The sequence below is a fragment of the Nesoenas mayeri genome (genome assembly GCF_963082525.1).
Source record: "Nesoenas mayeri genome assembly, chromosome: 5".
NCBI lineage: Eukaryota > Metazoa > Chordata > Aves > Columbiformes > Columbidae > Nesoenas > Nesoenas mayeri.
Genome location: NC_137548.1, coordinates 13,951,275 through 13,968,627, shown reverse-complemented (window position 1 = coordinate 13,968,627; position 17,353 = coordinate 13,951,275). Strand labels below are relative to the sequence as shown.

At 47.4% G+C, this 17,353-nt stretch overlaps 1 protein-coding gene across 4 annotated transcripts in view; it reads right to left on the bottom strand.

Moving 5' to 3' along the window:
- BCL11B (BCL11 transcription factor B) overlaps window positions 1–6,887 on the bottom strand; it is a gene marked incomplete at its 5' end in the record, with an annotated part of 89,815 nt that extends 82,928 nt beyond the window's left edge. For all 4 annotated transcript variants that reach the window (XM_080344837.1, XM_080344839.1, XM_080344838.1 and 1 more), the window contains one exon: window positions 6,830–6,887. In XM_080344837.1, coding sequence (XP_080200963.1) covers window positions 6,830–6,887 — 58 coding nt within the window. The remainder of the gene's footprint in view (window positions 1–6,829) is intronic.
- Window positions 6,888–17,353: the final 10,466 nt, after the last annotated feature.

Here is a 17,353-nt window from a genome sequence, read left to right as displayed (position 1 = left end):
AACAGCATTTTGGGAGGGAGGGCGGACAGCGAGCAAATTTAACTGATGTTCGGGAGCTGAACACACAGCTGCTTCTGAGGCTGTAACCGTGGGTGCCGAGGAACGATGTGCAGCCTGCCCAGATACATTTTAAGAAAGTAAATAAACATGAAAGAGGAAGGTGCTGTAGTAAGAGCAGCTGAATGAATCATGCATTTATCAATGCACGCAGTTATTGCTGTCGTTTCCCTCCCTCGTTAAAAAGATACATATATATAAATCCATCTAGAGCCAATGCTGATGCTTCACCAAGCACTTTTATGGTACCACTAACTTTAAAGCAGGCAGTAACCCCCAGCCCTCATTTATTTTTCCGCCTGCTTTCTCTGGAGGCTACTGAGGGGAGACCAAATTCAACCGACCACTGCAACACAACCCTCGAGAAACAAAACTGCGATCAAAAAGAAGGAAGAGCTCCATCAGTGAAGCAGAGAGCCATTTTCAGGTAGCAGGTCTCTGTGGGGAGACTTTTCTACCAGGCTTCAACCTGGGGGAGTGGGACGGGTGGGAGGCAGAGGAGGGAGCAGGATGAAGGGGAGTGTGGTTGTGCGTGTGCTGGGTGGGCAGAGGCGACGGGGAGGAGGAGAGGGAGATTGCTGTTTCTCTTGGTGAAAGTTAACAGTCGTGGAATGGAAGGAAAGCCATCGTCAGAAAAGTTTGATTTTTCAGGAGGGGAGAAGGGAAGGTTTCTCCCGCGACTGGGGAATGCCAGCATCAGCAGCGGCCTGGGCACTGTGCTCTTCAGCTTATCGGTCTGTCAAACGAGCTGGCTGCTGTCTGTATGCTTCCAACTAGCTCAATTCAAACATAAATGAAGTAGAGAAATCATCAGATAAATTGCTGGCCCTCACTACCTAAGAGTGAAGGGGTTTTGTACAGCGGATGACAGCCCTGATCTTTTGTCTGACCTAATTTACTTCTCTTTCAGGTTAGAATAAAGTGCACTTTCCTGTCACAGGATAACCTCCATCCACATATTGTGCCATAAAAATAAGAAGATGCTTGTGCTATGTTAGCAATACCATAACCTGATGAATTTCTAGGGTTAGGTGAAATAAACATTCACCGATCAAAGCTTCCCATGTGTACGCCACAAAATTATATGTTTGGGCAAGAAAGCGTCCCGCTAAAGTCCATCCATGAAGCACAAGCCGACTGCAGCAGAGAACAGCACAAGACCAGCAGAGCAGCCTGTGAGCTGCTCAGCAGCAACTTCTGCATGTCAGATGTGATTTTGTGTTTATTTCTCTAGAAAAAAAAAAAAAAGCTTATTTTCGTTTGCAGGAACTGCAGATTTTTTTTGCTATAAGGGTCTGATGATGAAAGTAAGGTAAACTATCTAATGTTAAATCCTCTCGGCAGGGATATATGTGGCTTTCTGACATGTAATCAACACCAAATTACGTACATGTATGTCTGCTTTATTGCTCTACACACCTTCCCCTAGAACTCCAGTTTCCCTACTCTGTGTTTTTATGTCCACTGGAACAAACAAATGGGTCTCTGTGGGTTTTTTTCCCCCCACGCACAGAGACTCACTCTTGTACAGGTATAATTAGCCTGATTGCTATCTGACAACAACAAATTGAGAATTTAAACATCGTACGTTGACGATAAAAGGCATTGTTAAAAAATAATTTGAATTAAAAATTCCTGCCCGCCCGAGCCCATTACTCAGCCACAATTTGGCTAAAAATAGATTTGTCTCGCTCACAGCCCCTCTCAGCTAGTGCTGTATAGATCTTCGCATGAAAATCAATACCACAACTTTACACCGAAAACATTTTGCAACACCGTAAACTGCCTGAGCCGTGGCTGTGATTTCCCCGGGCAGCGCATCCCGTCCCGGGCAGCGGCCCCGCCGTGCCGCGGGCCGGGAGCTCCCCCTAGTCGTCATCTCCCGCCACTGGCAGCCGGGCCACCAGGCAGGCTCGGGAGGCGAGCAAAAAAGAAGCCAGCAAAGTTTATTTTGGAAAGTGTTTTTCCATCAACAAACAGCACGGAGCGCAAAGCGATCCAGGTAGGAAACGCGGAAGGGAAGCAAAAGTCTTGCACAGAGGCAATTTTTAAGCGAAAAGATTTGCCAGCAGGAAGCTCAGCCCCGGGAAGAGCCGCTGAAGAGGTGTCAACTGGAGTCGGTAATCGGTATCAATAATTTGTACTACTTCTACGAGCGCACACTCCTGTAAGTCCTAATTATTGTCAAATACGCCACAAGACAACCCTTTGTTCTCCAGAGAAACATACATTTTGCGCAAGACAAGGGCTCCAACCACTCCTATTAAAGGCAGCCAGGTTGTAAAATCTTGAAGACTTTTATTTCTCAATATTTAAATAAGCCTGACAAAATATGCTCTGCATCTGCCGACCAGCAAATAACATAAAATGCAAAATGATTTCTCACCCGCTGTATATCTATTTAAGCCACTGAGCACATCAAACAAAAAGGACAGAACAACCTAGATCCTCAATCTAGCTATGCTGCAACAGTTTTTAAAAAACATTTTAAAATACCAGAAACTATTAAAATGTGCCAGTATTTTTTTTTTTTTAAATCTCACAAGTCTGGTACAAATACATTCAAATGAACGGCAAGTGAAAGTCAACAACATGCAACCTTTTTTTTCCTGTCCTATTTAAAGCCAACACATGTAATGCCTTTTAAAAACATGTTAAGCTTTTCCGTGCACAACTATGCAGGTATTATGAAAAAGTCAGCTGCCTCCAAAATAATAATAATTTCCTCTCTAATTCTTCAGTCACAGCTTACATTCTCTTTGTATTAGAATGTATTACCTTGGTGTGTTTTGTTGTTTTTTGGGGTTTTTTTTGCTTTGTTTTTCTGTAGGAAAAAGTGCATTAATTGCACTAAATCTAAATGCATTTTAAGAGAAGCTCCTTGAAGCAATTTGGAAAACTTTGACATGCAAAAACTTGTAGGGTTTTTTTAATTATTATTGCTAATGACTACGTACAAATACAAAGCAATAAAGGAAATTATTACTTTTCCTAGGGAACCTGTTGACCAGGTACTGAAAAGCCTCCTTGGGAAACCTGGCTTTCTACCTGGAATTGTATGATTTTACTGAACCTTTCCCTCCCAGTCTTTACTTCTGCTCTACAGAAATGTTCTTGCTTTGCCGCCTTCTGCAAAACTGCTATCAGCAAGCTTTTTACATGCTCTCGCCTTTCACATTTCCTTCAAATACAAAATGCAGGACTAGTTTGAAAACAGATTTCTTGAGTTAAAAAAAGATGTTTAGCTGGAAAATCAGCAATTTGAATCAAACCAAAATAACATTTATTTGCATAGAGAAGCTCAACAGCTCAGCCTCCTCTTTACATAATTGCCTCTTTGGCTTTGTCCACTCATCTAACTGAGCTCGACTACCAAGTTTGTTCTGTCCACCACGGCTGAATAAAGGTCCAGAGCTGCTCTTCTCTAAGTGTTTTCCTTCTTTTTGCCCTGCACATGTATCTATTACGGGGCTGCCTGGGTGAACCTGGCAAGGACAAACAGGCCATCCTGTTTTGCAGATTTAAAGACCACTGTGCTAAGGATACGCTGCAACTCTGGAGCACGACTACATTTCAGCCCCTCTGCTTTTTGTGGTGTTTGCCTTACACAGGATCTGAATGTTTCTCTGAACACCAAGAGCATGAAACCCAATAAACTCCAGCTGAACAGTGTCAGAAAACCCTTCTCTCTCTCTCCCCCCATCTCTCTCCCAATCTCTCCTTCCTTGCCTGGCACAGACCTCCAATCCATCCTGAAATGCAACTTTCCTGACAGATGCCAAAAAGGGAGAGTGAGCCCAAGCTGAACATGACATAAATGCAAGATTTCAGAAAATAGTATCAAACCATCCCTGCTTTGGGGGCTTGGCTTGGGGTTGTCTTTATTTTGTTATAAGTGTTTTGGTTTCCCATTCTGTCACCCGCTACTTTCCAAACTCTCCCTTGCAGAGGACAGTCTCCCTGGCTGCTATTTCCCCAAAGAATGACACCTTCCCGGGGAGTGTGGGGATTGCGAAACCTCCTCCTGCAAGCCTGCAGCTGAGGCTCCGCGCCTGTGCGCTGAAATGCCTGCGCTCCCTGCTCCCCCTAGCCCCAGCCGCAGCGCGCCCCCCCCTCCCCCCGGCTCCCACCTCCTCCTCCCCTGAATACCTTCATTTTTTTCTGCCACTGTTCAGTATGCAGCCTGATTTCTCCGCCAGCTTCCTCAGGATGGAGAGACAGATAAATACAGGAGGGGAGGGAGGGAATCTGCGTACCACTCTGCTCTCCATTCCTCCCCAGCCTCCTCGCTAAACCCATTGTACACGCAGCTCCTCGGCACCTTCTCATGCTCTCCTGCCTCATTATTTACTTTCAAGTAAAGCGATCAGAAAAGGAGATCAAACTGGAATAACAAACCTACCTGTCTCTCTTCTCCACCCCACCTCCCCCCACCACCAGCAACATCAGCGAGAAAATAAATGTTTCACCCCTTTAAATAAATTCAAACGTGCGCAACAAACCAGATTTTCCGCACACCCCCTTTCAACACCACACATATCCTCGGAACTGAAACAGAAAAGAAGTGGGAGAAATTTCACAGGGCGATTTAGAGGGGTTAGGTTGTTGATGCTTTTTCTTAAAAAAGGATAAAATAAAAAATTAAGAAGCCACCAATAAAAAGGGAAATGCATTTTCCAAACCGGATGATTAAAAACAAAAATGCAATTAACGAAGGGGAGGGAGCTGAGGAGGGGGGGAATCCACCTTTTATGGTGATGCCAATCTGGCTCCAAAATAACAATTAATTAAAAACAAACCCCCCAGAAATAACTTAATATTAGATGCATCTTCATTTGTGTTCCACCAGCTGATGGGCTGGGAGGTGGGGCGGGGGGGAGAGGGAGGAACGGGTTAAAAAATAAAGGTACACCAAAAAAAAAAAGAGACTAAGAAATCGAAATTTCGGACTCAAACCGCCTCCCTCCCCAAGCCCCTCCGATACGAAAAGAAAAAAAATCTCACAGGAGGTGGAAAAATGATAAACACATAGATATCTCGATTCCCAAGGAAATCTTACAAACAGAAATTTATCACCGGTAACAAAGAAAGAGGAGCTCGCAAGCACCAAATGCTCCTGGCAGATGGCTCCTATTCTTGGCTTTCAGGGGAGGGAGAGAAGCCGGGGGAATATTTTATTTATTTATTTAAATTCTTTAAAATCTCAACATAAATATTCGGATCCACCGCGGCTCCGGCTCAGCCCCGGGCTGGCTCGGTGTGCGCCGCCGCCCCCCGCAGCACAGCAACTTGCGGACTCCTCTTAGGGGAAAGGGGTGTCCGGCCGGCCTTCCCGGCGGGGTGCGGGGCCCCATCCCGGCCTCCGCTCCCCCAAACCTCGCCACGGTGTGCCGGGAATTTTCTACCAACCCCCCCAAACGGGTCGCATGCTACAGGAGGGAAATGGGGACCTCCTTGACCCCCCCGCCGTGCCCCGGTGGTAGCGGAGAAGTGGGGAGCGCTGGTGGCCCCGCGCTCCGGGCAGAGACCTCACTTCTTTCCCCCCCCCACGCGGCACAAGCCCCGCGGGGACGGGAGCGGCGGAGCAGCGGAGCGGGGCGCCCGGCGCGGGGACCTGCCCCCGACCGTGCCTGCAGGCGCTCGCCCTTCTCCCGGGGCTTTAGGGGTGGAAACGGGGAGGAAGGGGGATGCTGGAGCTGGAGGGGGGTGCCTCCTTCCCTCCCCCCACTTTATCTTTTCCTTCTCTTTTTTTTTTTTTTTTTTTGGGGGGGGGGGTGGCGCGGCGGGCGGGTATGTGTGTGTTTTCATTTCACAATGGGAGCTTCGACAAAGTGCAGCATCCGCTCCTGCCCCAGCACCCTAGCCGATGCCGCTGCCTGGTCCTCATTTCGTGCCCTCCAGCCCTGTCCTCCACCTTGGCTCTCCCGCGCTCCATGTCTCCGACAGACACCTCCTCCCGCCCCCGGCCCCTCTGCACCCCCTGCCCTGCCTCTAGCCTCAAACAAGCTTCTCCTGCCTTCCCCCCCACTTTGGAGGAGAGTTATCTCCCCCCGCCGGCGATGCATTTGGGGCGGGCAGGGTTCAGCCTGCCCATCTACCTGCCCCCGCTCCCCGCGCCGGGGGGCTCGGCGGCCGCCGCTGCCGGCCCGCGTTGCTCCGTCCGGCCCACCGCCTCCATGTGCTTCCCGTTAAGACCCCCCCCGGCCGCTCCGCTTCACCCCTGCTCTCTGCCCACCTTGATCCGCCGCCCCCCCCGCCTCGGCCCGGCTGTCACGCCGAAGCGAGGCGCTCGGCCAACTTTTCCCACCGCTCCGCGCTGCTCCAGGAGCGCGGAACGAGGAGCGGGGCCGGGGGCGAGCGGTGGAGCCCCGGCGGGATGGCCCGGCCCGCAGCTGCGCGCCCGGCTCCGCCGCCCCCCGCACACGCACTCGCTCCCCGGAGGAGCCCCCCGCCGCTCCACGCCACGCCGCGCTCTCCCCGCCGGCAGCGCCTTTCCCGCTCCACGCCGCCTGCCTGACCGCCTCACCTCCGCACCGCTGCAAAAACGCACGGCAAACTTCGGGCTTCTCCCCCCCTCCACCCTCAGCCCATCCCCCCTAGCCACACACCCCCCTCCCCTCTTTAATTCCCTTCTCCTCTCCCTCTCTCTGAAGTCATTTACCAGCTTTGGTTGCTCTTGGAATCTCGCCCCCCCCCCCCCCCAGCCGCTTCCTCCCCTTCCCTAATTTTGCTTCTCGATTTCGGCTCAGTCTGGTTCCAAGTTCAAACTTACGTGTGATAATCTCTCTTTGTGACAAGTGCTGCGGGTTTCCCTGCTTGCGACGGGACATTGCCCTGGCATTTACACTGGCATCGCCTGGAGAGCTGCACTGGTTTGGGGTGATGTGTTGGGGGGGCGATCCTCCTCCTCTTTCCTTTTTTATTTTTTTCCTCTTTCTTCTTCTTCTTTATCGAGTTCTTCTTCTTGGGGGGAAAAAAAAAAAAAAAAAAAAGGAAAAAAAGCCTCCTTTTTTGTTGCTGCTGTGGTGCACTGGATGGGATCCTCTCTCAATTAAAAATCATCATCATCAGCAGGAAAAGCTTTCTCGCTCTTTTTTTTTTCTCTCTTTCACACACTCTGTCTTTTCTCCACTGCTTCTGGCACTTGGACTTCCAGATCTCTTCTTGAACTTAGGAGGATAGCACCGCCAGTGACAGTTTTCTCTTTCCCTCTTTCCAGAGTGCTTCGCAAATTGGCAAGTGCGCTTTTCCAACAGGAGGGTAAAAAAGGAAAAAAAAAAAAAAAAAGAAAAAAAGAAAAGAAAAAAAAAAGGAAAAAAGAAAAAAGAAAAAAAATAAAAAAGGCAGGAATGTATATTTAAAAAGTACTAGAATTGGGATTGCCCAGACAAAAAAATTGCCAAAAATAAAAATATTCAGAGCTTGACCCTTGCTGGGTAGATATATAGAGAGAATTTTTTTGAAAAGGGGTAGCCAAAACTGTGTCTCCTCTTTCCCAGTTCAAGTGGCACTGCTCTGCCCTGGTGCTTTTGGATTGCCAGTGCTCCTGCACCACTTTGCACTCTTCCCCCCTCGCCTGGCACTGGGACTGGAAGGAAGGAAGCCCCCAGTGCAGCTGGGCTGGTGCTGGCTATTACTATTATATATTGCAATGTGAAGATGGCGGAGTCCTGGTTCTCTGGGAGCGCTCTGTCTCTCTATGGCTGGGGCTGCCTCTGTACAATGGGATAAAATTCAAGTTCAAGTGCGGACGTGACGTTTAATCTGCACTAGAGACAAAAAGACCCAGAGAGTAGGAGCACTGGGGGCGACTAGCGGTGGCTTTTTAACATTGTACCCTGCAAGAGAACAAGAAACGCCACTCGCACACACCGCACGCACCCGCACACACACACACAAACTACAGCACATGCCGGGCTCGAGAGCCGCTCCGGGCTTTGTGCAGCGCTGCTCGCTCGGGTACTCGGAGCGCCGGCAGCGAAGGAAAGCGCGGGTGGGGGGGAAGGAATCAATCCGCTTCCTCACGCACGGCCAAACTTCCCCGCGCCCGGCGCCGGCCGCAGCGGGGGCGGCTCGGGCGGGGGCGGCGGCCCGGCCCGGCCACGCTCGGGGCGAGGGCGGCTGCCGGAGGCCGCGCTGCTCCGCGCCCGGCGGCGGAGGGAGGCGCGGGTCTGCGGCGCGCTGCCCGCCGGTGCCGCCGCCTCGCCGTTACTCATTGTGGCGGCCGATCTCCGCCGTCCGGGCCCGGCGCTGGGTCGTGCTCTCCGCCGTCCGTGCCCGGGAGCGGCAGCTCCCGAGGGGTCTCGGGCTGCTCTTCCCTCCCGGTGCCGCCGCAGCTCCTCGGCGGTGAGCGCGTTCCCCCTGCATTTCTTTCGAACAGTTTTACAACAACACAAATATCTGTGTGGGTTGGGGAGAGTGGTGGTGGTTTGTTCTTTTTTTTTTTTTTCCCCTCCTCTCTCCCTACCCGAAGTGTGATGGTAGCGGGACACGCGCGCACAGCCGATCCGCACACGCACACATGCTCCGACCCTCTTCTCTCACTCTCCCCCACCCCATTCCCTTAAAATACTGGCAAAGAGTATTTTCCTTGGAGGAACTAAGTCTTAGCCACGAATCGAGAGACGCCGGGTTCCCAGGGACCGCATCTCAGTGCACTTGTCCTTCTATTTCACACGCAGGTAAATGCCCACAACTGCGTGCGCTTCTAACTTGCGAGATTCTTGGAAACCAACTTTTTCCCCTCTACCTCCTCTCTCTCAGCCCATGTCCTACGATTATTTGTCTTCTCTCTCTCTCTGCCCCCCAAGACAAGGACATTTTTCGGTGCAAATAGCTTTTCAGCACCAGGTCTGGACAGGGCGAAGGGAACGGCTAGCGGGGGAGGACTGGGGGCTTGAAGGCAGATGGAGCAGAAACCCAAGAAACCTAGCCTCCACCCGGAGCGCGCTCGGAGAGCCGCTCTGCAGTCGTGTCATTTACTTTCCACTTTAAATTGATATTTTTTTGTATTAAATCGCATGAGAGCCTTGAAGGGAACAGAATTCATCTCGGTGCCCTTAATCAGCTTTGAGTAGAATTTGGCTAAACAGCAACGCTCTCGCCTCCTACAGCAAATCTGCCTTTTCCTCCCCACACCCGCCCGCCCGCTCACAGCCCGCACTTCGGCGCTGCCAGCCCCCGAACCCCGGCCCGACGGCACGCCGAAGGCAGCCGGGCCCCCCACCAGCTCCCAGGCCGGGCAGTGGGCGCCGGGCCAGCCTTGCAGTGCCCTACTCTGCCCCGACTCAGCCCTCCGCCTTTATTAACGCACGGCAAACACGTAAAAGACATTTAACGGCTCTTAAGCTCTTTAGATTCTTCTCTGTGTGTTTTGGTTTGTTTCGCAGGGTCCTGCACAGAAAAAGGAGCGTGGTGATGGCAGAGGCTACGCGCCGCCGGGCAGGGGAGGGAAGGAGCCGCGGCCCCCCCGCCCCGCGGGTGCACCCCCGGGGCCGGCCCTGTGGGGCAGCGGTGTCCGAACCTGCGAGGACCGGGGTGCGGGCACCCTCGCGGGGCAGCAGAGGGAAGGGGGTCCCCTCTGCCGACCTGCGCGCCTACGGGGAAGAGGGCCCGGGCAGGTCAGCGGGGATGGGAGCTGCCCTCACTGCTCTCCCTGCTTTGATCCTTCCTCTCTTGCCGGCTGGCGAGGCCGAGAGGCTTTGTGTGGCTGTGCCTGCCGCGCAAAGCGCGGCCCGGCCCCAGGGCCACTCCACGGGGCTGCGGCCGCGGTCACGGGGGGTTGTGGGGGTGAATTTCCACTCTCGGGGGTGCAAAGTCCGTCTCGCAGCGGCTGCGGCCGTTTCTCGGCAAGCTGCAGGAAGCTGCACCCCTTCGGAGCGCGGCTTATCGGGAAGTTACTGGGCATCATCTGTTGATTAACCAGTGTCTTCCAGTGGGCACTGAGCGCAGGAGATAAGGGCCGGCAATGATTGACCAGGCGGGCGCCCCGGCTGCCTGGGGCGGCGGGGCCGCCGGAGACCCCTCAGCCCGCACCGCCTAGCTGACTGCGGGCAGGACTGCGGGGGGTGAAACCCCAGCCTGCCTCCTCCTCCTCCTTCTCCGAAAATACATCCCAATAGGGAAGAAAAAAAAAAAAAATCCAAAGTGATTTCTCAGTCTCCTCTTTCCTCCCCTGTCTGGCACTTGTGATCATTAGCACTGAAAGCTGTTAATGTCTTGTCTCACAGCTCCCCCTTTAGTCTCTCTGCTCTCCCTGTCTCGCTTTCAAAGCCAGATCAATAGCAGGCTCTTTCTAACCTTGACCTATCCCTCGACCCGCCTCCATCTGCAGCTGGCCCCGCGCTGGTGTCGTCCCCCCCCTCCCGCCGCAGCCGGTGGCAGCCGCCCCGCTAGAGAGGCCGGGGTCCCCGGGGGCTGCCCCGGGCGGCGGCGGTGGCCCCCGACATCGCCCCGCTTTGTCCCGGGCTGTGCGGCCGTGGCGGGCTCCCGCAGCTGGGTAAGGGGGCCTGTAGCCCCGGCCCCTGCTCTGCCGTCCAGGGTCTATGACACAGCACCGGCCTCCCGCCACCGTCCTGCAAACCTGGAGCCGCAGCTACCCGGAACAACAAAAAGCCACAAAGCAACAACAACGAAAACATCCCCCAAATAAATAAAGAAAAGGCAGGCAAGCCGGGAACATAATCTGCAATAACAGAATAAGCTTTTCACTATCTCTAAAGGTGCTATAGTCCCTTGGTTTAAATTAGGGGGGGAAGCACGCTTATGCACAAGATATCTTGTATTAAGGTAATCATAATTTCTGTTTTCATAATAAACCAGGGATTTGAGTAGTTCTTTTCTAGAAATACTGTCCTTATCATAGGGGAAACAAAGCTAATATGATGTTAAATATTCTGTTTTATGTTATAGACAACAAGGCATGCTGAGTCAAGAACTCTCTGCACACACAAGTTCAGCTTCTGTGTTTCTTTCTTTCTTTTTTTTTTTTTTAATCATACCATCTCTTTAGCTAAAATTTGGCACAGATATATGTACATAAATAACAGTAGCTTCAATATAAAGAGGAAGTCCCAGTATCCTCATGGAGGATAAGCTTGATGTGTCACTTGGACACATTTTGAAGGCATTTCCACTTTCTCCCCATTTGCTCAAATAACTTTTCAGTGGAAGAAAAATTGGAGCTGCAGATTCAGTGTGATGTGATTTTAGTTTCTTCCCAGTCTTTACTGAGAAAGCTCATGCTAAGTTAGAAGTAAATTGTTTTTGATACAGATCTGAGAGTGGGGGGTGGGGAGAAGAGAGGGGAGGAAGAAAGGAAGGAAGGAGGTTTGAGACAATCTTGACATAAATGAGGCTGTTGTCCTTATTCTCTTTGAATCTTTAAATGTTGCTACTTGGGGGGGAAAAAAAAAAAAAAAAAGCATAAAGATGGGGAGTTGATCTGATCGGTTTAGTTAGTCACTCCGCTCCACCTTGTGAAAAGACACAGAAACACAGGATCTAACCAGATCATATTTACATACATATTAATAAAGCTCCCGAGGTGGCAGTTCAGCCTTCACATACAGTGCAAGGATCTCTGCGAGTTCTCATTTTAGACCCATAAAAAAAGATAAAAAGAGGTCTTTTGGGCTTCCCTGAATATTTTTCTGCAGTAGTTTTATATCATTTCTGAAAATTACATAGTTAAGTGGCATCAAATTTCTGGGTGATATAATAACTCAAAATGTGTAATTTTTTTTTGTATCAAATCACTTTGCAGCCATAAACAGAGCTTCAGAGCCTCAATCAGAGGAATAATTTGGTGGGGGTTTTCATTTATGGCAAACAGTAAAATTGTTCTTGTTATCTATTCAAATATATATAAATTGCAATGTTTATTCACTTGATTTTCTTTTCCATGACACTGGTATATTTGAGAGTGCAGTGAAACGAAGGCTTAAGCAGATAATGTATTATCCCCTACCCCATTCCCAATACTTTTTGGACAGAGGCAAAAGTAGTGCAGGTTTTGCTGTGTTTTCAAGATATTTTGTGTCCCCTTATTTTTGGTGACTGTCACTTCCTGATGTTTCCAGGAATGAATTTAGAAAATGAGATTTCCTCAACATTTACATTCTAAACCTTCCCCAGAGTCCCCTGCTTATTCAATGGTCTGTGGGGTTTGTTTGGTTGGTTGGTTTGTGATTTTTGTTTGTTTGTTTGTTTTCCTGCAGAGTCCATAATTTTTCCAACTCTACCCAAGTGTTAAAAATATTTGATAACAGTCCAAATGCTGGGGCCCAGTTTTCTTCCACACCTTTTTTTCAATTAAAATAAACAAAATCAAAACAATACCTCTCCCTTCACCCCACAAAAAGTCATGGAACCAGCAAGCCAGAGCAGAAGACAAAATACTGGGTTTTTTTTTTCAGATAAAACACAGGATTGTTTTCCTTCTTCAGTTTAAAAGGTGAATTCCTAAAGGCAGAATTTGGTCTGTTTAAACTTCAGCCCTTCCGACAGTAGAAATTCAGTGGTGTCCCCACTGAAATCACTTGCAGGACCCTCAGGGACTGCAGTGAAAGACATGCCCCTACATTTGTTACTTGAGGATCTCTCTAGAAGTCAGATAACAATTCTCTCCAGCACCTCTCTCATCCTGTGTTCACTGCCTGCATCTGCGTGCACATGCTGACAGGGAAAGAAAGAGGGAAAACGCTTTACAAGCATCCAGAGTAAGCAGGAGACAAGCATACCATTTGCTACATCATATTCTCAAACCCACTAAGAATGCTACTCGGGCATCCACTTAACACCTGGGTTAGAAAAAAAAAGAAAAAAAAAAAGAAAAAAAAAAAAGAAAAAAATGGGTAAATTCCTCTCTTGCTGGTATGTATTCCCAGACGAATTAAACCCAAGGATTGTTTGTGTCTTCAGAAAACAAATGGCATCACTGATGGTACAAAAGGCTGAGTTTTATGAACCAACACTAGTTTCGCTGTAAAAAAAAATATATATATAGATATAGATATATTGTTTTGCATGTGGAAGGGACAAAGAACCCCTCCTCCATAGGTGCTCTTCAGAACTTATACAACCTGAAATTTGGGATCTGTACAGCTCTCTGCTGCTTTCAAGTACAAGTTTCAACCAATTTATTCCCTTTCCTTTCACAGATTATTTTAAGAGGATTTGAAATCTTTGGATTGTTTAAAATAACAAAGACCTCTAAGCTTGGAACGTGGCAATGAAATCTTCAGCTTGAACTCATGACAGAAATGTTCCAGCCTGTCTCTTGTGAATCATGAAAATCCAAATCTGAACATCAGAAGAGAACAGCACCTCATTCATCCTTGTTCTTTATTCCTCTATGTTCTTCCTTCTTTATTTTATTTAAACAGAGTATATCCATAGTAACCTATTAGCATTGTTATTATTATTATTTTACGTTATTTTAACTTGGGCAACGACACTCAAACAGGGAAATTTATCAGTTTCTGGATTCAGTACCAGCCTCTGCAGTTTCATTATTCCTGTTGACAATTACGGATCATAGAAGTGTGGATGCCTGGCCTGGGAGCGCCTGTGTATTGCACCCAAATTACACATTCCTGTTCATAAAGACTGGAGCAAAGTATGAATGTGAATGTCATTGCTCATGTCTCAGGCAACTACTCACATCTTAATTGAAAATGATCAAATAACAGCATTCCCTTCGACAAACAAAATGACAATGTATTGTCACGCTCATGGAAGGTGGTTGAGCAGAAAAGCCAGGGGAAACAGCCGGTGTCAGCCCTAACACCCTGAGAGCACACGCATGTGTGCTCACACACATCCCCCAGAACCAGATTGTGTTTCCTTCCACCTTGGTTCCTTCGAGGATGCTGCTTCTGTCTCCAGGATCACGCTCACCACTTTCCCAGGTCTGGTTTCGCTTTCTCCCCAGGCATCTCTCTTTTGCTTCTGCATGTGAGCTGCAGGTCAGTGCCACAGTGACAGAGGGGTTGTTCCTCTCACCTCCACTGACACTTTGAAACATAATTTAGGATGATCAGGCCACCTCAGCGCTGGGTAAACCAGAGGTTTGATAGCACCCTAGTCAAAAGCCACAGAGATGCAAAGCATTTACGGAGTAGCAAATGAAGTCTTTTCTGAGCCAACTGTTCCACCTGGACCCCACTACAAATTATTGTTTTCAATTACCACCTGTGTACTCCTTCCCATGCAACTTATTGATGTAAAATTACAACAACACTGGTATAAATAAGTTATGCTGTGGTTGTAAAATGGAAGAAATTTTGTTGTAGCAATTATGTTCAGCAAGATGACAAAATAAATTTCCAGTGCTGTGCTTGCAGTAACCTGGGGAATTTAAACCTCATAATTTCCATTCATTTCAGATAATTTGGAGTAATTTCTATATGTAATAACTTTGTAATGAAAAACACAGCGGTACTGAAGTGATTTTAACTATTTTTTCTTCCTATGGTATACATGGCACAAAATAAATAATAAAAATAATATTTCCTTTTTGTATGTGTTCGGTAATTCTTTCAGCAAAATCATAAACTAATACCAGGACTAAATCTCTGTCCATGAAATGAAAAATAAATTGAGTTAAAGAAAGTGAAAAAGTATGAAAGGCCTTGGATGTTTTATTGTGACTTTATTAAATTGTATCATCTCTATGCTCTATGGTATCCCCAGGGGTTACTGTTCTGAGGAAGGGCAGGGAGCTAGATAGGTACATGTCCCTAGATCAAAAGCAGAGATGGTTGGAAGAAATTCATACAAAAGTGTTTAATTCAACCCTTTAATTTTTAAAATGGAAACTGGAAGTAATAATAATAATAATAATAATAATAATAATAATAATAATAATAATAAAAGAGAGACACGTGGGATAGTGCAGGACAAAAGACACAAGTTGCTTTGGGGCACTGATTTTCATTAGTGTATTTGGTGGTAAGTTACTTAGAGACTGTAAACTTGTGTAATCACAGAATATGTTCCAATACAAGGGAATAGCATTTAATTAAAGATAAGAAAGAGTACTGTACATCACTGAAAAGCTATATCTGTGTCCTACTTACCATCACAACACCAGGCTATTATTACACAACAAACAAGGAATCATGTGCTCTGCTTTGTGGAAAACAGTGATTTCCTTGAGAAAAAATAATAATACAATACCAATAATATTATTTTTGCATTTATGTCTCACTTGCATCTCCAGGTGATTTGTGAAGGTGGGTAATGATTGAGATACTTCTAATAATGAGCAAAAGGATGCATAAAAGGTGTTCCTATACCCTTGAAAGGTTAACCAGCCATGCTGTGGGACAGAAACAAAAATGTCAAGATTACAAAGGCTAAAAGCCAGTTCTCTTAATCGCTAAAAATCCATCTCCCCACAGCATCACTACCTCTCTTTTCCAACAATACCAATATTTAAATGTCATGTTATTACTCAGTATTAAGCTACTGAGCTGTACAAGAAGAAGGTTAGTTTAAGTTCCCTCAATGTCATCTGTGGATGCTGCTCAGGGTTTGCGCCTGTCCCTGCACAGCCTTAAATTTGCAGCTGCCCAGTGATCGCAGGGTCTCACTCCCTCACTGGCTTCCCCACAGCCCATGCTGTAACCCAGGCTGCCTGGAGATAACAGGAAATACAAGAGCACTGAAGATTTATGACAGCCCACAGGAGATGTCCAGGAATCGCGCAACAGCAGCACAGGGGTAGCCAAAAGCCACAGTCCTTCTCCAAGGGGAGGAAAGAAAAAGGCAGTCTAGAAGAGACACTGATTTTGAAGGGGACACATCAAGCCACAGAAAAACTAATGCATGGATTCTCAGTTTGGGGGCTTACCTACTACCAAAGTCAGTGGTTGTTAGGTACCTAAATAATTCTTGAAGCGCTGTTGCCGATTTGGTCAAGTCAGGATTTGCCATATGACAGTTCATGACCTGGGTCACCAGAATATGTGCATCCGGAGGCCATACTCCAGCAGATACTTTGGACAATTCAGATCTAGAAACACAAGAGGAAATGTAAGAGAGGTAAAAGACAGCCACAGTACAACAGCACACAGCAGCTGGCACCAAAGTTTTAAAAATACAGATTCCCATCCCCAACATTCACACTGAAAAAATGGAAATGGAAACAAAGTTCTAAAAGCTAGGTAGAGGTCAACAGCAACATGTAATGGCAGGGAGCTGAAAAACTCTGATCCCTTCATCAAAAGCAGCCTCAAAAGCGAGGACCAAAATAGAACCCACTTGTGGCCACAAAGTTGAGGGGCTACATTTGAATAGTGGCTCCTGCGTCTCTGTATCTTTGTGTAATGATGTTGCAGCTACTGAGAAGAAGGAACTGCCTGCTGCTGCTCAAAGCCTCCACACCAAAGCCCAGTAATGCTTTTTGAAATCTATTTTTCAAACATATATATGTAAGTGTATGTGTATGTGTGTGTGTATATAATATATATATATATATGCTTTTTCTACCTTTTGTGAATTTCTGATCCTCTCTCAGAATTACAGGCAATTGTACTGACTTCCACTAAATTGCTCAAAAATTCAGTAGATGTTTTCCCAAATATAGTTTTTTAAGAGAGCGAGTTAATACCTATAAGCAAAGCAAACAATCATCTGTGGAAGTATATACCTAAATTCCTCTGAGTCAGGTTAAGACAAATCTTTCCAAATAGCAATTCCCTTGAGTAACAACTGTCATTTGAAGTCTGACCCCTTCCTGAGCCTTTCCTGATAGAGAAGGTGTCTTATATTAAATCTTAGCTGGGACAGGGCACAAGTGGATTTTATTTATTTTACTAAATATATGCAGATGAGGTTAACCTCTAAACTGAGATTTTACAAAAATGCTATCCTTTCTGTATTCAAATTATAATTGATATACTGAGCTTAAATTAGCTATCCAGAAGCAGACGTGTAGTCAGAGGGAGAAGGAGAGATGACGACAAAAGCAGGTGTCATTTTAAGTATATTTCTAAGTCCTCTTGCTTTTTAGATTATTCATGTGTTTGCAGAACCAGGACCTCAGACTAAAGTACATCCAAGGCCACTTTTGCCTATTTGCACAGTGATGAGCACACTACCAGCGTTTGCCATGCAAAGGAGCACATCGAATAAGAATAAAACAATGCCAACTAAATCCCCCTCACCCCATGCGCAAATTAAATTCATGATGAGCAGGCCTGAGGGAGGGAAGCAGCAGTGGAGGCCTGGCATGCCATGTTAAACTGAATCTCCCTTCTGCCTACTCCTCCACCTCTTTCTTTTCCTCCTC